Genomic DNA, 25,855 nt, shown 5'->3' with positions numbered 1-25,855 from the left:
TAGCAGCTGTTTTTTTCGATTCTACACATCTGGTGCTTTCTACAGTTGTTTCAAGTTGCAAAAAGTCTACAGGATGGAGCTTATGATTATAAGGCTTCTGCACAAACTTGGCGCTCCCAGACATGAGTGTACTGACATACTGTACCCTTGGAAATACAGAACGAGTTATCCCAAGGGATCAAGCCTATAGTCCCCGAAGGACTCAACAGCATTACCAGCAGCTACTACATGCCTGGTGTAATCATCAATGCACATCCTGACTTCTGCCCTGATGGTGGAAGGAAGGCTATTGATGAAGCAGCTGAAGCTGAAGGGCCTTGGACACCGAGGAATTGCCATTTCTTGACATCATGTGGGGTGAATTGAATTGGTTGAAGACAGATATCTGTGCTGCTAGGGACCTGTCCAAGGTGCATCATCCGCTTGGCATTTCTGGCTGCTGATGCGAGTGCTTGAGCTTTGCCTTTTATACTGATGTGTTGCGCTCCTCCATCATTGAGAAGGAGGATATTTTGTGGCAGCGCCTCCTCCTCCTCCAGTGAGTTGTTTAAGGTATTCCCTACCATTCATGGCTGGATGTGGCATGACTGCAGATCCTAAATCTGATCCACAGTTGCCAGCTCAGTCTCTGGTGGTGCTATCAAGCACTCTTGGTGATGGACGTTGAAGTCTCTACGCCGAGTATATTTTATGTCCTTGCCACCTTCAGTGCTTCCTCCAAGTGCTGTTCAACATGGAGGAGTACTGGTTCATCAGCTTGGGGGGCTGGAATGGTGCATGAGAAGCAGGAAGTGTCCTTGTCTATGTCTGACCTGATGCCATGAGATTTCACGGGGTAGAGTCAATGTTGAGGACTCCCAGGACAATTCCCTCCTAACTGCATACCACTGTGCCATGACCTCTGCTGGGTCTGTCCTGCCGGTGAGACCCAGGAATAGTGATAATGGTGTCTAGGACGTTATTTATAACGTATTATTCTGTGAGTATGACTATGTCAGGCTGTTGCTTGACTCATCTGTAAGGCAGCTCTCCAAATTTTGTCAGAAGCCTCCAGATGTTATAAGGAGAACTTTGCAGGTTTCACAGGGCTGAGCTTGTCATTTGTCGTTTCCAGTGCCTAGGTCACGTCAGGTGGCCCATCCAGTTTTATTCTTTTGTAGTGGCTGAATACAACTGAGTGGCTTGCTAGACCATTTCAGAGGATATCTAACAGTTAATCACATTGCTATAGCTTTTTTTAAAAAATTTATTCATGGGATAAAAGTTAGTAATTCAAAATTTAGTATGCAGACCAACTAGCCACCAGAAAATGCAGGAGGAACGTGCAATTTTATAACACTCCACTGCTCCTCAGAATACTCCAAACAGTTTAACAGTGCTATATTTCAAAAATACTTAATTGCTGCATGTGGAACCTGGTTATGTGTAAATTGGTTGCAGTGCCTCCTTTATTACAGACAATGAGAAAATCTGACATTTTTTTCCAGTGATGTTGATTGGGGTATAAATATTGGCTGGTAAACCAGGGAGGACTCACCTGCTCCTCAATTTCTCCCTCCTTCTAACACAAGATCCCATTACACTTACTTGCATGAACACATACACAGCACTTTGCACATGTCACAAGGATGCTTGTTCCATCATCGTCAACATAAGAAGTGGGGAGAGTTAGGTCTACGTGGTCACTTCCAGATGTGAAGCACATCTCTGGGACCAATGGTTTGCTTTTCATTTGATTTCTGGGTTTGCCCGTGTCCAACGGTTGGCTTTTGACTCCGGCACCCTGAGTCTCCTGACAATCTACCTATCAAAATAAAAGTGGGAAGGTGTCAGTAAGGGAAGAAACATATAAATGATCTGATGTAATTGATAATATTAAGCCGAATCCAATGCTGACAGGATATAGCCACTGCCAAGAACCTTTCCGCACCAAGTTTCTAATTTTTAGTTAAACTAGGAATGCTCTATTAAGAAAATTATGCATTCATAGAAGCTCAGGTTAGCCCTCTTGTTATGAAACTGGTGGCATCACTGCCTTTTACAAATAAGAGGAGCAGATAAGCATTAGCAGTTACACAATCTTTTCAACAGCTATAGGAAAGTCCATCTAATTGCAACCACAGGGTGGAACAGCCAAATTCATCAGAAAGTAATGACTGTGTGGACTTCAGATTTGGTTTTCTTCTCCCACTGTTCCATAAATGATCAAAATAAATGTATGTATCTCAAGAGTCACTGAGTGTCAATTGAAATATTTTAGAAAGTCACTTGCTGGGTACGTGCATAGTACAGCTTTAACAAAGCCTAAATAGAGTGCCTGTCTCTCAATATACAATTCAAAGTTTATCTACTTGGGGTAGCCTCCATGAAAGGCTCCTTAAAACGGAAATGTGCCCTTCTGGTATGTTTTAATGATGAGAACAATTGTTCATATGACCCATCCCACCAGAACACTAGATCCCTTTGATCTACACCCAGAGAAAGGAGGATGAGGGTTCAGAGTATGAAATATCTGCAGCTGCAGAATGATTGGAATAGTCACGAGAGAATAAGTAGATAAAATTTGTATTCAAAGGTTTACTCAAATCAACTTTTGAAGTTTAAAGTGAAAATCTCCTAGTCACCAACACTCTTCCCCGTAAGGGAAAGGACATATGAAGATCCCTTATGATCTTTATAATGCTTGAACAATTAATAATAGTTCTGAAGGGTGTTGTTTGCAAGGTAATTATTGGCCAAGGTATTGGGAGAAATCTCTGCTCTTCACTGAGAAGTCCTATGGATTTCTTGAAACTAACCCAACGGGACAGATAAATTTGCAGTCAAACACAAAAAAACCCCTGTAACATATCAACCCATTCATATTTGCACCCAGGACGGTAGCGTTGGTTGGTGCTATTGATTGGTGTTACAGTTTAATACGATACTGGCAAAAAAAGCAGAAACTTAAAAAACGGTTTCTAAAAGCTATGAAAATTTAACTTCATCTGCAAGTGATAAATAATGAAGCATAAAAAGGAAACTTCTCTACCATTTAGGGAAATATTAACTGGTGGTCTGGAGCACTGCCATTAGGGGGAAAATAATTCCACAAACATCCTAAGAACTACAAAATCAATCGTGCATGGGGGATACAATAAGAAATACCTTCCAAATAACTAATTTCAGAGTATTTGGTATTCACAACATCCCACAATATGCAATATGCAGTATTAATGTACTTGGAATTTCAACAGTGAAAAGTGAAAATCAATTGCATTCTATAATTCAGGAATTACATTGAGGCAGACTGGTCTCAGTTTACAATGTGTATTGCAATGACTACATTCAAATATCTTAAATTAATTTAGAGTAAAAATGATGCTTCATTTTTCACAATCCATAATCAGTCCACAAGAATGTGTAAATAATATAATCACTACAGTGCAGAAAGCAGCCATTTGGCCCATAGAGTCTGCATTGACTCTCTGTCAGAGTATCTTACCTAGACCCTCTCCTTGTAACCTCACACATTTACCATGGCTAATCCATATAACTGACACATTTTGGGGCACTAAGGGGCAGTTTTACAATGGCCAAGTCACCTGGTCTATGCATCTTTGGACTGAGGGGGGGGACCTGGAGCACCTGGAGGAAACCCACGCAGACATGGGGAGCACACTGGAATTGAACTCGGGTCCCTGGCCCTGTGAGGAAGCAATGCTAACCAATGCGCCACTGCAAATTTGACACAAATGTTTTGATTTTTCTAAGCAACACAATTTAAGATCTACCAGCATCCTAAGTATTGAGTAGCAGGGTAACTTGTTAAAAAAAAAACTTTAGTCCAAGTTTAAAAACTGGAGGAAAACAAAAAAGAAATCCCAACCTGGTACGACTGGAAGAGAGCACAAATTGAGCAGTAAGGCATCTGCTGTGCCATTATGCAGTTGTATTCCCGTTCTGCAAGGAAGTTCTGGGGCCTGTTTTGCCACAGATGAGCAAGTGGCTTTGCCCATGGTTCCGATTCCATTGGGTCATCTTCTACTGTCAACAAGTCTGGCATTTCTGTTATTAAAAACATCAGTTTTAATAAGAATCAAGTCCATTACATATGGAACATCAAATGAACGTACATAGTATGGTCAGTTATACTTTCTAGTGACTTCTGATGGTCTTAATATCATGTCTTCAGAATGTACTTACTACTTCTAGCAATGCCATTTCTTTTTTTAATTTTTTTTGGAATTAACGGGACATGGGCTTCACTGGCTGGGCCAGTATTTATTGCCCATCCTTGAGAGCATTTAAGAGTAAACCACACTGCTGTGTATCTGGAGTCACATGTAGGCCAGACCAGGTTAGGATAGCAGATTTTCTTCCCTCAAGGACATTAGTGAACCAGATGGGTTTTTATGACAATTAACAATGATTTTGTTAAGACTTTTAATTCCAGATTTTTATTAAATTTAAATTTCACCATTTGCTGCGGCAGGATTCGAACCCGTGACCCCAAAGCGTTACCGTGGGTCTCTGGATTATTAGTTCAGTGACAATACCATTATACCACCACATCCCCGATTATTCCTCACAATTGTTCCACAAGCTCTCTTCCAACAAGTGTGCCAAAGAAGACCCCATCATCTCTCCAAATGCAACATAAATTTTCTTCACAACCCTTCACATTATTATATTGCAGAGCTTGCTGATTGGCTGAGATGGCCCAGCTCTGTGAATGGGCCACATGCAAGACTGAAATCAGGCTTATTCACTAGCCAGGACTCATGAATATGATTAAGTACAGACTGGGTCTACACTCGTTGGAGTTTAGAAGGATGAGGGGGGATCTTATAGAGACGCATAAGATAATGAAGGGGATGGATAGGGTAGAGGTAGAGAGATTCTTTACGCTCAGAAAGGACAGCAGGACTAGTGGGCACAGCCTCAAGATTGGTGGGGGGGGGGGGGGGTGCAGTTTAGAACGGAGTTGAGGAGGAACTTCTTCACTCAACGGGTGGTGGATCTCTGGAATTCTCTGCCCGTTGAAGTGGTGGAGGCTACCTCGCTAAATATATTTAAGACACGGGTAGATAGGTTTTTGGTAGGCAAGGGAATTAAGGGTATGGGGAGAAAGCGGGAAAGTGGAACTGAGCCACTTCAGATCAGCCATGATCTTACTGAATGGTGGGGCAGGCTCGAAGGGCGAGATGGCCTACTCCTGCTCCTATTTCTTACGTTCTTAAGTACATTTAATACACACCAAATATTTTGTATCAAATTATAGGAAGTGCTTAATCATTTGTAGAACTATAAAATTCAAATGGCAAAAGCAAAATAAAAATTTACACTTTGCATACAGCTCTCTCAGTCAATGTTGCGTACAATCACTTCACTTGCCCTTGCTTCACAGAAATATCACTTCAGTCATGCCAGTAGGAAAAAAATTATGCCGATGGAAATCAGCAGAGTGTGGTAACCCTGCAGGTGGGCAATAGTCAACAAATGTCTTGTGGGCCTCGCTCAGAAACTCAGGGCAGCCGCAGGTCGCTCAGCACTTGCCCAGATCATTAAAAATATCTTAAATTGCAATTAAATTTGATATTCCCATTGCCTCCTTTAAGTCTCAGGCTTTTCCTCAGCACATTTTCTCATTCTATAGTGCATGCTACTTTGGCAACATGAAGTGACTCAAGTCTTTAACCAAGAGCTAGCCACGAAGAGAAAAGGTTTCAATTGCAGAATAAAAATCAACAGATGTCTCAAAGCTAGCAAAACAAGGCATGCTTTTCCACAAATTTGGTTTTTCTACAGCATACATTTTACCCATGATATAGAGGACAACCGCAAGAGAACACATCTGTTATCTACATGTTGTGGCATGGGATTAAAAACAAGCATTGCTACATCACTGACCTCAGAGAATTAATCTAATGTAATAAAATTCAGTCCCTAACAAAGATTTCAACAGTAAAGCCTCTTGAATATGGCTGCATGTTAAGTCTGAGTGTAGCTACACACCTTCATCGCTAACGCAGTCCTTTACCACAGAAAGTGGATGGTGCCGCGGTGGTTTACTCAGAGGCTGGCGCCGACTCTTGGCTTTCTTCTTAGATTTCATCTCTTTCATATATTGCTCAGCCATCTGTGGGAGAATAAAACAATAAATCTGAACTCCCTTTGGAGGGACAGAAGTTCCATTTCAGCGATGGACGACAGCCATCCTTTTTGCAAATTTTCTGTTAGCATAAATACTTTTAAGACTGAAGCTAAAAGTTACTGATGAGCCCAATTGATCAAGTGTAACATTTCACGTACAAAATATGCTTCAGCAGAGACAGACATGAGGTTGGAGGTAAACTGGTTATAATTCATGTTGTAAATGCTGAAAACAGTGTAAAACAGAGTTACGGCTGCCAAGTTTCACATCAATGATCTTTTATCAGAAACAGAAATGCTTTTAAATGGTTTTAAGCAAATAAGAGTAGAGGAAAGGGTGCAGAACAAAAGGGAATATCTGTGATAGGATGCCACTGATAAAAGTAATGATGGTTTAAGGCAAAAGATGATTGGGACACAAAGAGACAAAAACACATCTGGAGGTGCGAACGAGCAAACAGATTCATCAAACGTCCAAAATCAAGAAAAACAATGGAGACAGAGGTTATGATCTGAACATGTTGAACTAAATCAGAATGTGTTGTTCTTTGAGCTTAAGTTGAGCTCCACTGGAACAGTGAAAGAGGCTCAGGACAGGAGGTTTAGAGTGGGAGAGGGACAGAGAATTGAAGTAATAGGTGAGTGGAAGCTCAAGGTCATGCTCATGTCCCTGACAAGTCTCCTCATACCCATTTCCTCCAGATATCCTATTTCTCTTGTATGTTTATTTAGCTTTCCATCAAATGTTATAACACCACCAGAAATGTTCACGGAGTTTGTGTGGCCTAACCAAGGCTCTATACATGGTTAGGATAACTTCTCTGCTTTTAAATTTTACATTAACATAAAATAAACCCAACTTCGGTTCCTTTTATCTTTAAACGGCTTCATTAACCCATATCAATATGTTTTGCGATTTATCTGAACCCACGGATCCTTTTGTTCCTCTACCTCATTAGGACACATTTTCTAAAGCAGCATGCAGCCTTTTTATTCTTCCTACACAATTCCTATACTTCCTCACACCTACCTATATTAGAAGTTAATTTGCTAATCATATTTCTTCTGGAACATTACTTCCAACTTTTATCAGATAGAGCAGCTACTTTTAATCTCTGCTCGCCATTTCTGGTGTTGCAATCAGCTTGCTAGCTTTTCTACAACTTGAGCCAACTCCAGAGGTCTTATGCTCGTTCCCTTCAGGAATGCGATAATTCTCACTACCTTCAAGATAACTATTAATTCTGATGGATCAGACACCAAGTGGGCGATTCTTCCATTCTGCTACACCAATTTGCTAGCACAGTGGGAGCTATCAGTGGAGCCGGATTAATGCAATCCACGGTAGGCATCCGGTCCTGAGTGCCTCTCCCAGCACGATTCCTGGCACTGTCACAATGTTTCACTTCAGCGCAGTTTAGAATAGCTCCTCACTTTCAGGGAGCTCGCGGCCCAACCCTGCTAGAGAGTAAAGCAGGGGAAATTAGGACCCCTAGAGAGTCAAGTGTGGGGTGGCCCCTGGGGAATGGCACCCTGGCAGTGCCAGCCTGGGCACCAGCACTGCCCAAGGGGCATGGGGGTCCCGATGCCACTCTGCCTAAGAATCGGTGGGGGAAGGATGGAACTGTTGGGGGTCGGGGCGCCAGCAATTGGGAGGCTGTCAGTGTGGGGCCTCTGCACTGATAGACCTGTAGACGCGCGTGGCCTGCTCAGCCTCTCCAGCAGGAATAGGCCCCGTTTCCTAGGTTTTAATGGTGGCCTCTACAGTGCACAACGTGGAAGATTATGCTCTGAACTCCCAATGAAAAAAAACAGCATGAATTACTCCAGTTTTCACACAAATTCAACACTTAGAATTTTCTGGGAGAATTCCGGCCCATGTCCGGATGGCCAAAAAGCGTCTCCCGACTAGGTCCCAAACGGCCAGTGTTCCAGGGGAAGGCAAAGAAAATGCTACAAAAACACTCTGAAGCTCCTCTTGAACTTGCCAGCATAGGCAACTATGGTCGGGCAGAGCTTTCGATAAATCAGTCAACATAGCACCAACTTGTCTATCAAACTGCATCATGCTTGAAGTCCAAATATCCTAATGAGGTAGACAGGCGGCAGAGAAGGCAAGGAAAGGAAGCAAACCCTGCATTCAGAACACACCACCTCATGGGATGTCCTGCTTTATGTGCCCAAAGGGCTGTGGGTCAGGAATCAACCTGTTCAGTCACAAGATCACCCATAGCAGAAACCTGTGACCCAGACTCGATGTCATCCTTGAATCGAGGATATGGCTGAAGGCGATGATCTTATCAAAGGGATTGTATATTGCTTTTTGAAGAGACCACCACAGTAATTTTTGGTTGAAATGCCCCCTGTAAAATTCAAGGTGATTCTAGGCATTCTCTTGGGCATAGGAGTATACAATGTGCAAAAATCCTTCACCCAAACATCCTCTAATGAAAATGCTGTGAATAATGCACTTGGGTCAGCTAAAGCAAATATTCACAAAAGGGAAGCAAAGTGATCATACAAACGATTTTCAGAAGACTTCTTCAACCTGTGGATCAGTAGTTTATAAGATTTGAGTTATCTTACCCTGTTTACTTAGTGCGATTTTGAGACTATTTTCTCTACCATACTCTTAATGTTGCATCAATTTGACTAATGTATCTTGCTTTATAAGGTAAAGAGACTGCTCAAGGACAGATAAAGAGAAACATCTCCAAGCAATGTATAAATACCTCTGCAAGATCTTGTTCATTGAGACTAGTTCCAATATTTGTTTTAACTGTTTCATTCCAATCTGGGCTATAATCAGAGTCCTCTGCAGCACTCTCTTGACTTGAACTTTGAGTACTTGTAGTCTCTGAATCAGATGAGCTGGATTCATACGATTTCACAAATGGGGCACGAGTATTTTGGGAAGGACTGGCCACAGAGAAGTTTAACACAGTAACAGGAGTGTCCACTGCACTGGACATAGTTCGCTTCAAGGTAAGCTTCTCCTCTGGTGGACTATTTTCACCATTTGGTTCAACTTGTGCTGGACCAGGTTCTGCAAAAAGGAAAAAATGTATTATAAGCAGAAAACAAATTGCTATTTCACTACACAATCCTGTGGTTCATAACAAATATACTCAAGTAGAATCTCTGTGCACTCAATTTCAACAGCAATAGCAAACCTTCAGCAGAATCTCTCACACTCTTAATTGTATTAGATTGTTGTTTGAAAAATATGCAAGGGCTTCACACCATCTGTCATTATGTCTACCAGGTCGTGGGACTGAAACAAAAACTCCCAAATTTATGAGAAGATACAAGCAGTTCAGAAAGACAGAGGATGCAGAGGGCCAATTGCATTTTTTTCCATTTCACAAACTGGACCAAATTGACAAGGCAAGAAAGCCAGAACTTCATTAATTGGAGCTGGGAATAGAAAAGGGAATGTTGCTCTGGCACGGAAGAGCCATCGAGACCAGAAGGGAAAACGCTGGAAAATCTCAGCAGGTCTGGCAGCATCTGTAAGGAAAGAGCCCAGATGATCCTTTGTTAAAGCTAATAGGCATAGAATGTGGGAGATATTTATGCTGCAGGGTAAGGGAATGAAAGATGAGTCATAACCACAGAAATGAGCAGAAAAGACTGCTAACGGCTGTCCACAGAGAGAATAAAAGGTGTGAATAGCCTAACGGCAGAGAAGCTGTGACCGATGACAATGTTGGAAGGCGGGGGGAGTCGGACAGATGTAAAATTTAGAAAAAGGGGAAGCGAAGGGGGATAAATGATTTGCTCTACCCCACCTCAGCCTTCTTTGTTTTTATTCTATTTTGTTTAATTTTTTTACTGCTCCCTACTTTTTTTTATTGTCTTTCTTCCGTTTTCTTCCCTACCCACACACACACACACACCACTCGTTCCTTCTTCCCTTACCTTTTCCCTTTGCTTCCACTTTTCTAAATTTCTTTGACAAAGGGTCATCTGGACTCAAAACATCAGCTCTTTTCCCTCCTTATAGATGCTGCCAGACCTGCTGAGATTTTTCAGCATTTTCTCTTTTGGTTTCAGATTCCAGCATCTGCAGTAACTTGCTTTTATGAAGAGCCATTGAGGCTTGGTGCAATCAAAACTTGTGGGAAGGTATAGAGCCGAAGACCTACTCGAGCAGCTGGGGAAGGCTCTTGCCTGCAAGGAATGCACTCCCTTCCAGTCAAGCTTCCCAACCCGGGGTAAAATCCATGTAGCAACTGCAAAAGCTAAATGGCACTCTAGGAGTTCAGTTTGAATAAGTTAATTGAAGTGTCCTGCTCCCATACAGTGTGACACTCAAGATGCCAACACTCATCACAAAACAGTAACAGGCCTTCAGAAATTATTACTGATGTGGAGTTGCTGGTGTTGGACTGGGGTAGGCACAGTAAGACAACTTTAACCTGCTGTTGTGAGACTAACAGGTTTATTTAGTAGCATGAGCTTTTGGAACACTGCGCCTTGGATTTTAACCTGGTGTTCTGAGACTTCTTACTGAAATTATTGACGTTATAGAGATATCACAATGTGTATGGCACAGGAGGCCGCCATTTGGTCAATTGTATCTGCACTGGCTCTTTGAATGAGCACCCCCCCGCCCCCCCCCCAAAGTTCCACACAGCCTAACATGAATACTGGGGGCAAGCCTGCCCTTGCTTGGCTGGCGTAGCCTGTGATGGTCCAAACTTGTAGGAGTCAGGACTGCTGTCTGCCCCTAAGATGACTTGGCTCACAGAGCTGCCAATTCATTGAAGTCCAGCAGCTCTGCACGTCAACAGCACCAGCTGGAGAAATGGCCACTTCTGGTGTTGCACGTAAGCCAAGGAGGTGGTCTTCAAAATGGATGTGGACATGTAGACGTATGCGATCTGGCTAGGCTCACAGGCCTCCGAGTATGGTGATGGGGTTATGTTGGACAGGGAAGGAGGAGAGGCCTCTGATTGGGACCAGATCCTTGACAAAAGGCAATCCTTCCCCAACCCATCCCAGCCAGCAGCCCATTGGGTTAACACCACCAGACTAGAATCTGGAGAGTCTTTCTTAGAACCCAGAGAACAAAGACACAGACTCCCTTTTCCTTCCCCTAACACAAGTGGGGACAGCCATTCCTGCAATGATGGGGGGTGGGTGGGCTAGTCACCAATAGCATAGCATCCTAATTTATAGCTCCAACCGCCTACCTTCCTGGTTGCAGGTGGTCCAGGAAATTCAACCCAATTTACCCTGTAGACAAACTGCAGCTAACTCTCTCAGTTCACATCCTGGCAAGATATTGAATAGGCTGCAACCATGCCATAGAAAAAGTCACAGCATTCAGGAGAGGGAAAAAAAACAAAATTGCAACTGTTGATTACAGTAACTGGAATAGTGTCTACCAAATCCTACCTGGAGCACTGTCAACTTCCACTTTACAGCAGCCCTTCTGATCCTCTTTCAGTTCTTCCTTGAGGTCTTCAGACTCAATCAGTGGAACAGGATTACACTCTTCACTTTCCTTCAAGATAGCAGTATTGTCACTTACTTCTTGTGGCAGCTCGAGGCAAACCTTGTGTCTTTTTGTTCCTATTCGATGTTTTACTGGACTGGATAATAAAAGATGATCATTAGCAAATTATAGAGAACAAGCACAACCAAAAGATGATCTGCTATCTTTTTTTAAAAAATTCATTCATGGGACATGGGCATCACTGGCTGGCCAGCATTTATTGCCCATTCCTTGTTACCTGAGGGCAGTTGAGAGTCAACCATTGTTGTGGCTCTGGAGTCACATGTAGATCAAACCAGCTAAGGAACGGCAGATTGCCTTCCTTAAAGCACATCTACAAACACAAAAATCTATTCCTCGCTGAACAATAATTTGTTGCATTCCACCAATTTTCTCCTCTACTTTCCACGGCTGGTTTCCATTTTTGAAGTATGATGACCTATCTTTGTTCATTAACAGGTGCTTCCACTGTACAGCACTGCACCAGAGACTTGTGGTCTGTATGGCTTAGTGCTGCACAGATCATTTATGGTTATTGCCATATATATTTCCTCATCTCCATCAATAGAGTGGACAGATAATTTGAGATTTTCCCCATGGTGGTTTATTAAAGTCAGGCAATTCAATATAATATTTAAACACAGTTCGAGCTCACATTGCTTTGACAGGTAACATATGTAACCTTGGGGAGGTATCACTTAGCAGCTATCCAACAGCAACATGAGGTTACTCCAAATTAAGTTTTCAAACACATGATGTTGACACACTTCAAGCACTCAGATCTAAATGAAGGTCTAATTTCTTACTTTGTACACACTTGTACATTTTTTACAGTGCCCCTTGACTTAGTGACAAAGTATTTCAAAGTTTGCAGCAGGCTTTATTTCTGCAGAGGACTCAACACGTCCATCCTGTCACCAGGTTGTTCTTGATGCATACAGAATGGAAGCTTAATGTCCGTTTGCAAAATGAATCAACAAATACTCATAGGAAATAACTAATTCTTCTTGGCTCGTAAATTAATTTAATCATATATTTCTGTAAAATATCCAATTGTTAGGAGATTGTTCTGAGCATGCCCGCTGCTAAAAGTTAAATAAACAGCTTGCTCAGAAAGAGTATTAAAGATGGACATTCAAACTATGGGTCTAAGGAACTGCATGCCAGAATCAAGTTGACCAAGTTACTCCCTTGTTAAAGATGTAGGAATAAAGCATTGGTAAAATAGTTCTTGAAATTACAATTTTTGTTGTAACAGAACATTACTGTAGCTAAATTCCACTGCTACAGCTTCACAATTTAGGAAAAAAATCAATTTTATCAGATGAAAGAAATGGAAACAGATGTTTGAACTTGAGCACCACAGGCATGAAGTTGCAAACTACTGATTACTGTTAGTTGAAAAAGATACTTAAGAACATAAGAACATAAGAAATAGGAGCAGGAGTAGGCCATCTGGCCCTTCAAGCCTGCCCTGCCATTCAATAAGATCATGGCTGATCTGTCGTGGCTCAGTTCCACATTCCCGCCCTCTCCCCATAACCCTTAATCCCCTCTCTTATCAAAAACCCATCAACCCGCGTCTTAAAAATATTTAGCGAGGCAGCCTCCACCACTTCAACGGGCAGAGAATTCCAGAGATTCACCACCCTTTGAGTGAAGAAGTTCCTCCTCAACTCCGTTCTAAACCGCCCCCGCTTTATCTTGAGGCTGTGCCCTCTAGTCCTGCTGTCCTTTCTGAGTGGGAAGAGCCTCTCCACCTCTATCCTATCCATCCCATTCATCATCTAACATGTCTCAATGAGATTTCCCCTCATTCTTCTAAACTCTGAGTACAAGCCTAGTTTATTCAGCCTCTCCTCATAGCTCAACCCCGGCATCAGCCTAGTAAACCTCCTCTGCACTCCCTCCAAGGCCAAAATATCCTTGCATAAGTACGGCGCCCAAAACTGCACACAGTACTCCAGCTGCAGTCTCACCAATGCCCTATACAGCCGCAGCAAGACCTCCCTACTTTTATATTCAATCCCCCTCGCTATGAAGGCCAGCATCCCATTTGCCTTCCTGACCACCTGCAAGCTGGGTTTTTGCGGCTCATGCACAAGGACCCCGAGGTCCCTCTGCACTGTCGCCTGCTGCAGTTTTTCTCCACGTAAGTAATAATCCTTCCTACCGTTATTCCTACCAAAGTGGACCACCTCGCACTTGCCAACATTAACTTGTTGTATCTGTGCAAAGAAAGTCTCAAGCAACTGTTTCCCTTTGAAAATGGACATCATATTAAACATATTGGAGCAGTCACCAACAAAGTGGTATTTCCCTGCAAAATACTGGACTTAACCAACTTAGCACCAAGAGGTACAAGCAGTAGAAGAAATTCAACCTTTTAATTTCATCAACATCTTCCTGCTGGGAGTGTTCTTTTTCAACTTTGTCATCGGATTCCATTTTAGCTTCATCAGCCTCCTGGTCCTTCAGGCTCTTTGAAGTTACAGAGTTCAACTCTTCACCAAGAAATTCAGTTGCTTCTGGAGTGGCTCGTGTGTGATCAATGAAAATGTTGTCTTTTCCTACTTTCCACAACTTGTAACGTTCAGGCTGAAACTTGCGCACAAAAACATCCATCGAAATTTTTACCATATCCTTCCTGCATGAACACTGGATTAAAAAACAACAAAGTTGTAATCATTACCAAAATACACAGAAAACTGACAACATTTAGCCTTCTATTCATGGCACAGCAATGCACACGAATTGGGAACAAAGCCAAGTAAATTATAGAAAAATGAAATTTCTGACAAATAGAAAGATATATAATTGATTATATAATGAACAATTGGATTAGTTATATGTCAAACTGTTCTCATCAAATACAACATGAAAACCTCTGCACTGTTCACAAATCAATCAACGCATTTATAAAATCTGTGGCACTTCCAGAGAGCAACAAAATACTATCATAAATAGAAACAGACATAGAAAATAGAAGCACAAGTAGGCCATTTGGACTTTCAAGCCTTTGCCGCCATTCATTATGATCAAATTCAACACCCACCCCGCACACACATGCACACACTGTTGATTATCCCATGAGACTCAAAAGCTGTTTCTAATTCCTTCTGGCCTCAACTACTTTCTGGTAGTGAATTCCCAAGATTCATCACATTCTGGATGAAGTAATTTCTCTTCACCTCAGATCTAAAAGTTTACTCCTTATCAAACTATGACCCCTACTTCTGGACCCTCCCACCATCGGGAATGTTCTTTCTGAAGCCACCATGTCTAACACTGTTAGAATTTTGAAAGTTTCTATGAGGTTCCCTCTCACTCTTCTCAACTCCAACGACTATAACCCAATCTGATTTAGTCTCTCCTCTTACGATAGTCCTGCCATCTCAGGAATTGGTCTGGTAAACTTTCGCTGCAATCCCTCTCTAGCAAGGGCATCCTTCCTCAGATAAGGAGGCAAAAACTACACACAATACTCCAGGTGTGACCTCACCAACACCTTATACAATTGAAGTAAACCATCACCATCCCTGTGTTCAAATCCTCTCATTATGAAGGCCAATATACCATTTGCCTCCTTCATTGCTTGCCATGCTCACACACTTACTTTCAGCAACTGATGTACAAGGATACCCAGGTCTTGCTGATTATCCTCCCCTCAATTTACACTCATTCAAATAATAATCTGCCTTATTTTTGTTACCAAAGTGGATAATCTCTCACTTTTCCCACATTATACTGTGTCTGCCATGCCCACTCACTCAGCTTTTCCAAATCATGCTGAAGCATCTCTACATCCTCCACACAGCTCATTCCCCACTAAACTTTGTATCATCTGTAAATTTGGATGTAATACATTTAGTTCACTCTTCCAAATCATTAATAGATAATATGAATAGCTGGGGTCCTAGCACAGATCGCTGTGGTACCCCACCAGTCACAGCCTGCCAACGGGAAGTCTAAATAAAGCACATCGACCGGGGTCACTCTGGTCAACTCTCCTAGTTACATCCTCAAAGAATTGCAGTAGATTTGTCAAGCATGGTTTCCACTTTGTAAATCCATGCTGACTTTGTCTGATTATACCACTGTTTTCCAAATTCTGTGCTATGAAATCCTTCATTATGGACTCAAACAACTTCACTAGTACCGACATTAGGTCACTGGTCTATCGTTCCCTGTTTTCTCTCTACCTTCCTTTTTGAATATCGGGCTTACATTAGCTACTCTTCCATCTGTAGGAGCCAGTCCAGAGTCCGAAGAGTTTTGGAAAGTAACTACCAATGGATCTACTATTTCCAGGCCACTTCCACAACAACTCAGGGGATGAAGATTACCAGTCCATGGAGATTTATCCATTTCAATCCCATCAATTTCTCCAAAACCATTTCCAATACAGATTTCCTTTAGCTCCTCACTAAAACTTATGTTTCTCAGAGCTTCCGGTACACTATTCATGTCTTCTTTTCAGAATGATGTGGAGATGCCAGCGTTGGACTGGGGTAAACACAGCAAGAAGTCTCACAACACCAGGTTAAACTCCAAATTCGGTAGCACAAGCCACTGTCTTTCGGAGCACGGCTCTTCATCAGGTAAGTGATGAAGACTCCCAAAGGTAGTAGCTTGTGCTACCAAATAAACATGTTGGACTTTAATCTGGTGTTGTAAGACTTCTTACTTCTTTTGTGAAGACAGAGCAAAGTATGAATTTAGTTCCTCAGTAATTTCTTTGTTCCCTGCTATGAATTACCTCGTTTCTATCTGCAAGGGGCTTACATTTGTTTTTTTGAAATTTAGTGTCACAAGTGGGCTCACATTAACACGGCAATGAAGTTGCTGTGAAAATCCCCGAGTCGCTACATTCCAGCACTTGTTCGTGTATACAAAGGGAGAATTTAGCATGGCCAATGCACCTAACCAGCAAGTCTTTCCGACTGTGGGAGCAAACTGGAGCACCAGAAGTAAACCCACACAGACACGGGGAGAACATGCGGAATCTGCACAGTGACCCAAGTCAGGAATCGAACCTGGGTTCCAGGTGCTATGAGCAGCAGTGCTAATGCTTTTTGTTATCTTTCTCTCTTTACATACCTATAGAAACATTTACAGTCAGTTATGTTCCCCACTAGCTTACATTCACATTCTATTTTTCCCTTCCTAATTAATCCCTTAGTCCACTTTTGCTGAATTTTAAACTGCTTCCAATCCTCAGGCTTATTGCTTTTTCTCACCAATTTGTATGCTTCTTTGAATCAAATACGATCTTTAATTTCCCTTGAAGGCCATGGTTTGGCCACAGGTTCCTTCCCCTGTCAAAAAACAATACATACCAGAACGGCATTCTTCCCATACTCTATCCATCGAAGTGTGGCAAAGTTTGTTGATTCAGCACAGTTAAAGCCATGGTTAAAACCAGCATGATAACCATAGGGGAATGTGATCATAAATTCCCCTGCCTCCTGAGTTACCTACAAATTAATGAAAAGAATGGTTAAAAACTGAATTTCGTCTTACAATGAATGTATTACAGATAAAAAGACAAATTGCAACAAACATGACAGCAAAAATGAAATTAAAATATTAAGTAACCAACAGGACAAAAAAAAAGATAAGCTTGAGGATTAACAGCTGAGCAAAATCTTAGCCCACTCTTCTCCCCATTATTGAAGCATAGGCATTTATAGTGATTTAACATCGACAAGAGGTCATTACCTAATTTCTGGTAAGAAGAGGGACCAGGACAAGCAGAGTACAAAAAGAATTAAAACAGATGATCAATAGGCAAATTAGAAATACTACTTTTTTAATGCATTTACGGGACGTGGGCAACGCTGGCCAGATCAGCATTTATCGGCCATCTCTCGTTGCCCTTGCGAAGGTGGGAGTGAACTGTTTTCTTGAACTGCTGCCGTCCGCAGTGTAAATACACCCACAGTGCTGCAGCAGTCTGGCTGATGTGTTTTGCAAATCATTTGGATAAAACGAACACTCCTGCTCTCAAAATACTTTGCACTGAGAGAAGCAGTACCTTGCACAAGTTCCTTCCTATCTTGAATTGGGAAATAAGAGCGGGCAGCACAAATTAGATACTGCCAAAATATGGGTCAATTTTTCAGCAACATCCTCAGACCAATAACACAGTGCAAGTGCAACTGAAGTAAATATGAGCAGCAAGATGAAGTATTTGGATATATTCTACTTCTGGACAGAGATCAACCAACTGCTGTACTGGTGACAATAAGACAAAGTGTAAGTAACCTATAAACACCGGTAAAACAAATGCTTTAAAAGGAATTAAAATGTGAAAACTCTCTCAATAATTTCTTATGGGGATTTTTTAGAAGAAACAAGGTATTTAAATGTAGTATCTAGATAACAAGAGCACTAAGTATACATGATAAATACATCTACCCCATTATTAACCCCTTGTTCAAAAACAGATAACCAAATTATTTTAAGGACAAGTATTTCTTTCTTCAAATAATACAGAAATTGATACTGGGTGAGAAAGAGTTTTCAGATGAAGACTTCTGGAACCAAGTTATTTTACAATTAGCTTCCACAGTCCAATAACTGGAGTAGACTACAACATTTAGGAAAAATAATTTACTTTTATTTGAGCTAGCCTAAAATTATTAAACCTTGCACATAATCATGTGATTTACTTTGAAGATTTTGTTGCACTTGAATACATTCGTCTGTTCTACACATTCAACATTTCAAACACCTCAAGAAATCAATAAGAGTTATTGCATGATAGGTTTTTGGCTATCATAGTCAGTGTTGGTTTGTAATCTTACTTCACTGGTTGCTTTTGATCAGCAAATTCAACAGCAAATTGGTTGAAATGAAGTCTGCCATGAAAGAGTGCAGCACAGACATTAACCCCCATCTGTACAATATCAATGAAAATAAACATGCCAGCCTAAGAATTGCTTGGGCGATGATTGTACATGTCTCAATAGCATTAGATACATACCCTATCAAATGGGATTCCATATTTCTTGAGAATAGAGGGGGATATTAAGGTCATCTTATGCCTCAGAAAAGCTTCACAGTTTTGAGCACTTCCTGGGAAAAAGCCTATTAAAAAAATACTCAGTAAGACTTAAGACTGTTCATCTCACAAATCATTTACTAAACAAGACAAAAATCAAGGAGAAGAAAAGGCTATTTGACTCATTGACTTTCTCACATCACTCCAGTTTTTCTCCAACCTAGCATCCAAATGCATCTTGAACTCCCTATTACTCAATTCCAATAATTCATCTGTTAAATCATTCCAACAAGTAACATTATTTCAATAAACATTTTCTAATAACAGTTTGAAAATTGATTTTCACTCATTTTAAACTTTACTACTCCTATAGATTGTGATGAGGAAAATTGTCATGCAAGAAAAATGTTATTAGAAGACCCACGTTAAACAATAATTGTTTTCTACTGCAAATAAATAATTGTGTTTAAACATTATTAGAAAATCAGATACTGCGTCCCTGCATGTGGCCACATTTAAAACAAAAACTGTTTAATACATTTACTCTGACAGTTAAGGTCCAATGCACCAATGAAAGAGAGACCAGGAAAGGAATTCAAATCCCAGCATAAAGGAATATGTAAAGACTCAGGTCTTTGAGAGATCGACCTTCCAAATAATGATGACTATAATGACACACAAAGCAAATTTCATATGCAAGTTTAATTATGTAGAATATAATTTGATATTTTAAATGTTGGATATTTAAAAATGTGGAGAAAAATGAACTAAAGGTCAACTTATTTTTCATTGATTCTCATTCTTGAGTGGCTTGCTACTTGATGACCGATGAAGCATTTGTGGGTTCAGTCGAGATATTGTCAGTTCTCCATGGTTTTCATATGATGAAGCAGTAAAAATTGATGCATTTTTTTAAAAACCATTTATTTGTGATATGGGAGATGTTGACAATGTCATGTTTATTACATGTCCTACATAACACAAGGTAGTGTTGTTAGGCTTTCTTCAAGAGTTGCTCCTGCTCTCTGGTGATAACATTCCCACAATGGTGTTAAGTAGCAATATGTGATTCGGGGACTGTGGACTTGATCTGATTTTGATCACCAGTGATATTGCTCAATGATAAAATTACAGAAAGTACAACATAAATAACGCATACTAATGTTTGTAGCCACATTGTTTTCATGTTGTACTTTCGTCACACTTCCGTGAACAAGAGTTGGAAGTATCTGGGAAGAGTATTGAAATTAAATAGATTCCTCACACAGTAAAGGTCTGACTTGTTTGTTTGCATTCCCCACTGCGTAACATTTCCTGCCACTTTTTGTTGTGAACCCATACACTTGTGCAACTTAAAGCAAAGCAAAGTAGAACTAAAGAATAAGGAATAGTTGAATTAAATTACTCATCAGAATCTTCCAAGGACTTGAGCAATCAACTAATCCTAAATGACCAAATTTGAGAACACACAAATAAAGAGACCTAAATCAAAGATGGCAATGAAGAATGTTACAGTAAACGGGTTACTCAAACCCTTTTATGTCAAGAGCACAAATTAGGTGGTGAGACTGGAGTCTCTGTGGAGTGGGCAGCTGTGCATCTGACTCCAGGCCAGTAGAAAACACCAACTCAAACTGGAACCATTCCAGAATGTGTCCCTACAATTGTCATCAGAGGAAGTCATCCAGGAATACAAGAGTTCCAAATGTCAGGATTCTACACATCCAGAAAAGTTTTGTTTGGCTAGGTTCAAGAAGGTTGTTCCGTCGAGAAGGACAGAGGCCAGAGGAGTAAAGAAAGGGCATATAGTTTCTTTTCAAAAAAAAAAATCTTATAAATTCATAGACTCTATGTTGGAGAGAAAATCTTATTTCACCTCATAACTGGTGATCAACTGGACAGATTCTGAAGTGACTATATTGGAGGAAAAATGGTGGGGCAGAGGGATGCAGGTGATTCTGGTGTTGTAAATAATGAGAAAGACAACTTAAATCTGGAGCCAAAAGATCAGGATGCTCAACTGGACCTCAGAATTGTTCACGTCGCAGCTGCTTTCAATTCCAAAAAAGTTCAAGGGCACACCAAAGAGATGTCACAAAGTTACCAGCACAGAATAAAATGTAATCTTGTTTCCGTGTTCATATTAGTAAGAAATTTCATAATAGCTTAAATGGAGATCAAACAAAACCCGTGCAATATTTCTTCCCTGCAGCAATCTCCTTACCAATTATAAAACTAGGGAGTACATTCAACAGAAAATTCTCTCCTGGCCTTAACTTATCAAGTTATTTCAATGCAGAAATTAAAACAAATATCAAACAGATTATAATGTAATTCTTTACCTTTAGCCAAGCGTTCCAGTCGTTTTCCATGCTCTGGAGGAACAGTATACCTGCAAGAACGACTACATGTCAGAAATGCCTTTTTTGGGCACTACCATTCTGAAAGACGCAATGACATCTGCAGCAGCACAATTCCACCACTGACAGAAACGACAATATGAAATTGTCTGCCCTGACTTTCCATGGAACAAGCCATGGTATAAGTTGTCTAATATAGCTCACCATCAAATTATGCTCTTGTTTCAAGAGGGGCAATAAAAGTCATCCAGAAAAAATTAATAAAAATGTATTTTAATTTAATTAACCAGATTTTTTTTTTGAATAAACGATTGGCTTTCATTATTCGCTCAGAATCCTGGAATGGTTCCAGCAATGGAGGCCATTCAGCCCATTGGGTCTATTTTGGTTTTCTACAAGAATAATTTAGCTAGTTCCACCTCACTGCCCTTTCCTCTCCTCAGATGCACATCCAATTCCCCTTGAAATTCATGACAGAATCTATCTCCATGACACTTTCAGGCAATGCACTCTAGAGCCTAACCACTTGCTGCATTAAAGAAGAATTCTCATGTTTCCTTTGACTCTTTTGTCAATCACCTTAAATCTTCATCCTCTGGTTCTCAAAACTTCTGCCAATAGGAAATTTCTATCTTGTCTGCCTAGACCCTTTATGATTTTGAACATCTCTGTCAAATCTCCACATGAAAATTAGTCAGCACAGCGCATGATGTCAATGCAAAGTTTTCACACCGACTATCCCGTCAATATCAAGTACTTGACAGTAAGAAATAACACAGCCAACACCAAGTAAAAACTCCACTTGTTTTACCCCTCTGCCATCTTAGCACTCTGTCATCTACATTGACCCGAACAAACACCCAACGGGTGAACAGTTCATCAACAATCTATATTCTGTACACGAGGGTGACCCTGAGCTCCGTGAATTTCATTTCCACTCTGACCACTCCATTGCGAACGTTGTGCACTTCTGAACGCAGGCTCAACACAAACTTCAGGAACAGTGAAGTAAACCATCCATGATCTAGACAGGATGTGGAATTTTGCAGACAGGCCTCAAGAAAGCAGGTCTGCGACCACCAGATTTCCTGATAGATGACTTTGGTGCTGAAAAAGAGTCCATGTTGGTATTACACACAGACCTTGCATTAATTACATTTAAACTAGATCCTTCACTTAACTTCAACAATCAGGAAGCAGATGCCACAATGCAGCTCACTCAGTTGAAATGGGGACATTTGACAATCACGGGCCTATCCTGCAGAAGCAGACCTCTTAAAATTGTAGGTAAATGTTGAACTTTAAACTTAAACATCTGCAAAAATGCATCCCCATCACCACATTTTCCAGTACATCTTGCATTGTTTTTCATTGTGAAAACTGCCATTCATACATTTCATTTTTTTAATAAATATTTTTCAAATATCTTTGTTGCTGTGGGCACATAATCAGAGCTCTAGAAGTGGATTGTACAGCCATCCTTGTTCATTCATCATTCTATATCCATTTCTAGCTAAGTTGAAGGTCAACTCAAGAGACGTCAAAGACAAAATAGTCTATCCACATTTCAAGACCCACGGTCCTTACACATGTCGCTCAACAGGTCAGAGGAGACACGTTTTCACAAACTCTATTTCGCAAGGCACACTGCAAACAACATCTAGATCGGGGGCTGGTTTTTTAACACAAAGTGGTCCCAATGTCCTGAGCAACATTTGCCAAAAGTACCAGAAGCACATTAACTAGTTGTTTAGCCTGTTGCTGTGCGTTAATTGACTGCTGCACTTTCTACATAACAGCGGCTACAGTTGTTAACTGGCCAAGAGACACCTCAGGGCAATGTGGTTGGAAAGGCGTTAGAAAATCAAGACTTTATTTTTTTCATTTAGCTGCATGTCTTAATAGTTTTTCTATTTATTTTGCATATGTATGAATACGAAATCAGCAGGAAATATAAATCAAGCAGTGAAAAAAGTAGGGTAAAAAAAGTCAAGTACTAGGAGACACAGGTTTAAGGTGCATGGGAAAAAGTTCAGAGGAGATGTGCGAGGCAAGTTTTGTTTTTACAATGGGTGGAGAATGTCTGGAACGTGCTGCTTGGGGAGGTGGTGGGAGCAGGTATGATATTGTCATTTAAGGAGCAACTAAACAAATAGATGAATAGGCTAGGAATGGAAGGGTACAGACTCCGTAAGTGCACAGTGTTTTAGTTTAGGCAGACATCAAGATCGGTGCAGGCTTGGAGGGCTGAAGGGCCTGTTCCTATGCTGTACTTTTCTTTGTTCTTTATTCAGTGATTGAATATCAAAATCACCTCCTCCTTTTATCCCCTCCCTAAAATAGCTCAGTTCATTTCTACTTGGAACCCCATAGATTTAACTTGGAGCACCACAGTAACATAGGAGTCACCTGACAATAAAAAGATAAAGATCCCTCTAGTTCGACTTCAGTCATCACTGTGGTTGCATACTACGACAATAAAGGAGCTGTTGACTTCACGTGCTAAAATGATTAGTTAAGTATTAAACTGTTTATGTTATTCCACGATAACACATTTTAAACCCAGGAAAGAGGCCAGGATTCTCCGATCTCATTCTTCCCGCCCTTGGGAATTAGATACTCAGCCAAAACTCCATTGACTGCAGTGGGAACAGAGAATCCCAGCCTCGGGCAAGGTTGGAGAATTCCGGCCATTGCATTCAGATACACGAAGAGTGCAAGAAAATTCTGAGCCTGTTACCAGGACTTGGGTTCGCCAAAGTGCAGGTAGTTAATGCTGTAGAGATCCATGTCCTCAGTATGCCAAGCAAAGGTGGTTTTCCACATCCCAAAATACAGGTATGGTGTATTGACACCTTCAATTGTGATACCACTCTCTTTTTCGACCACATCCAGGATAGTGTTCAAGTGCCCAATGTTCCATTCAGACACACCCTAAACAAACAGAAAATTGTTTCTGTAAGCAAAATATTTTAACAAATACAGCATCTGGCAAATGTGCAAAATGTAAGATTGCTCACAAAGAAATTAAATAAGCACATTAATTTACTCTTGTGGAAACGAGAGTCCAAAAATAATCCCATCTTTTTTCCTTATATCACAAAGCAACCATTACACCCCAATCATCTCCCATACTCCCTGCAAGCAAAGTGTCTTGGAAAATTAAGTTCACCCACGAGTAAGAAAAAAAACGGAGCTATCATGACGCAGTAACCTTTTGTCAAAAGACTTGAGATACAAGCAATGTATTCATTCTCAATAACTATACAAATGAACCATTGAATAAAGAGATACAATCCTATATCTGCTACTCTTCAATCAGCATGTATCCGATTTTAACTGGAGGTTACAAAATGGAGGTCCAGGCATTTCTAAATTTAGTGAAGGTGCAATCAGTCACTATGGTGCACTGTGGAAGAATTATATAAACAGCTGGGGTGGCACAGTGCTTTAGTACTGCTGCCTCACAGCACCAGGGACTCCTGTTCGATTCCTGGCTTATCTCATCGTATGTGTGCAGTTTCCATATTCTCCCTGCATCTGCATGGGTTTGCTCCGCGTGCTCCTGTTTCCTCCCACAGTCCAAAAACGTGTGGGTAAGGTTGACTGGTCATGCTAAATTGACCCTAGTTTCAGGGAGATTAGCAGGGTAAGTATGTTGGGTTATGGGGATTGGATGGGATTGTTGTTGGTGTAGGCTCAATAGGCCAAATGGCCTCCTTCTATATTTTAGAGATTCTATCTGGCAAATCAATTCAAACAAAAATAATGAAGCAAGGAGAAAGCTTAAACTAAGCAGCAGCAACATCTTATGCATCTAAAGTACCAAAGTTCAACTAACAGGGAAACAAAGGAGAATTAAGGCATTGGAGCAGAGAAAGCTGGGTGGACAACGAGAATTTAAAAAATAAAAATTGAAGAATTAAAGAGTGGGAATATTCAAAAACCACAATCCTTGAAGTTTTATGCTGATCTAATTGGAGTTATGAAAAAACATACCACAATGAGTGGGCATGAGTGAAATCATCTCCCGTTAGCTTTACTAGAATGGCACCATTGAGGGATTTCAGTTACCTGAAGATTGGAGAAGCTGGATAAAAGCAAATTGCTGCAGATGCTGGAATCTGAAACCACAAAGGAAAATCTCAGCAGGACTGGCAACATCTGGAAGGAGAAGCAACCTGACATTGAGTCTAGATGACCCTCTGTCAAAATGAGCTTTGACAAAGGGTCATCTGGACTCGAAATGCCAGCTTCCGTCTCTCCATACAGATGCTGCTAAACCTGCTGAGATTTTCCAGCATTTTCTCTTTTGATTGGAGAAGCTGGGACTGGTCTCAAAATTATGAACACCTTTTCCAATGACAGGAGGGTCAGTAAACAGAGAGCACCCATTTAAAATAATTAGCAAAAAAGTCTGGATGGAATCGAAGAGAACTTATTGTTACTGTTATGACCTTGAATACTCTGCCTGAAAGGGTGGTGACAGCAACCTGCCACCACAGCAACTTTCAAAAAGGGAAGTAGAAATGCTCTTAAAAAGGAAATATTAGCAGTACTATAGGGAAAGAACAGGGGAGAAGAATTAATTGGTAGCTCTTTTAGAAAGAACTGACACAGGACAATGGACCAAATAGCGTCCTTCTACTCTGTATGATCCTACTGAACCATTAAACTAAAATTTAATGCCACTCATCCTCAAGCACCAAGTCTGATTTAGGAAATGACACTTCTCATCAATTCTAGTTATATTACAAAATACACAGCAGGCTATGCAATGCTTGGAATCCATTCAGTTTAAAAACATTTCCAGGAGCAAGAAGGGGGAGAAACTGGGGCAAAATGAAGCAA

The 25,855-nt window shown here is 40.8% G+C and overlaps 1 protein-coding gene across 3 annotated transcripts in view; it reads right to left on the bottom strand.

Moving 5' to 3' along the window:
• kdm4aa (lysine (K)-specific demethylase 4A, genome duplicate a) overlaps positions 1-25,855 on the bottom strand; it is a 70,109-nt gene that overhangs the window by 27,395 nt on the left and 16,859 nt on the right. For all 3 annotated transcript variants that reach the window (XM_080195326.1, XM_080195325.1, XM_080195324.1), the window contains exons 5-14: positions 23,745-23,938; positions 20,987-21,036; positions 18,627-18,730; positions 16,978-17,115; positions 14,022-14,296; positions 11,539-11,735; positions 8,868-9,181; positions 5,998-6,121; positions 3,869-4,047; positions 1,588-1,804 (exon numbers count right to left, since the gene is read on the bottom strand). In XM_080195326.1, coding sequence (XP_080051452.1) covers positions 1,588-1,804; positions 3,869-4,047; positions 5,998-6,121; positions 8,868-9,181; positions 11,539-11,735; positions 14,022-14,296; positions 16,978-17,115; positions 18,627-18,730; positions 20,987-21,036; positions 23,745-23,938 — 1,792 coding nt within the window. The remainder of the gene's footprint in view (positions 1-1,587; positions 1,805-3,868; positions 4,048-5,997; positions 6,122-8,867; positions 9,182-11,538; positions 11,736-14,021; positions 14,297-16,977; positions 17,116-18,626; positions 18,731-20,986; positions 21,037-23,744; positions 23,939-25,855) is intronic.

Source organism: Carcharhinus amblyrhynchos, chromosome 9 (genome assembly GCF_965287045.1).
Source record: "Carcharhinus amblyrhynchos chromosome 9, sCarAmb.v2.hapA, whole genome shotgun sequence".
Lineage (NCBI taxonomy): Eukaryota > Metazoa > Chordata > Chondrichthyes > Carcharhiniformes > Carcharhinidae > Carcharhinus > Carcharhinus amblyrhynchos.
The sequence above is the reverse complement of the archived record's forward strand: the minus strand, read 5'-3'. Positions and strand labels throughout refer to the sequence as shown.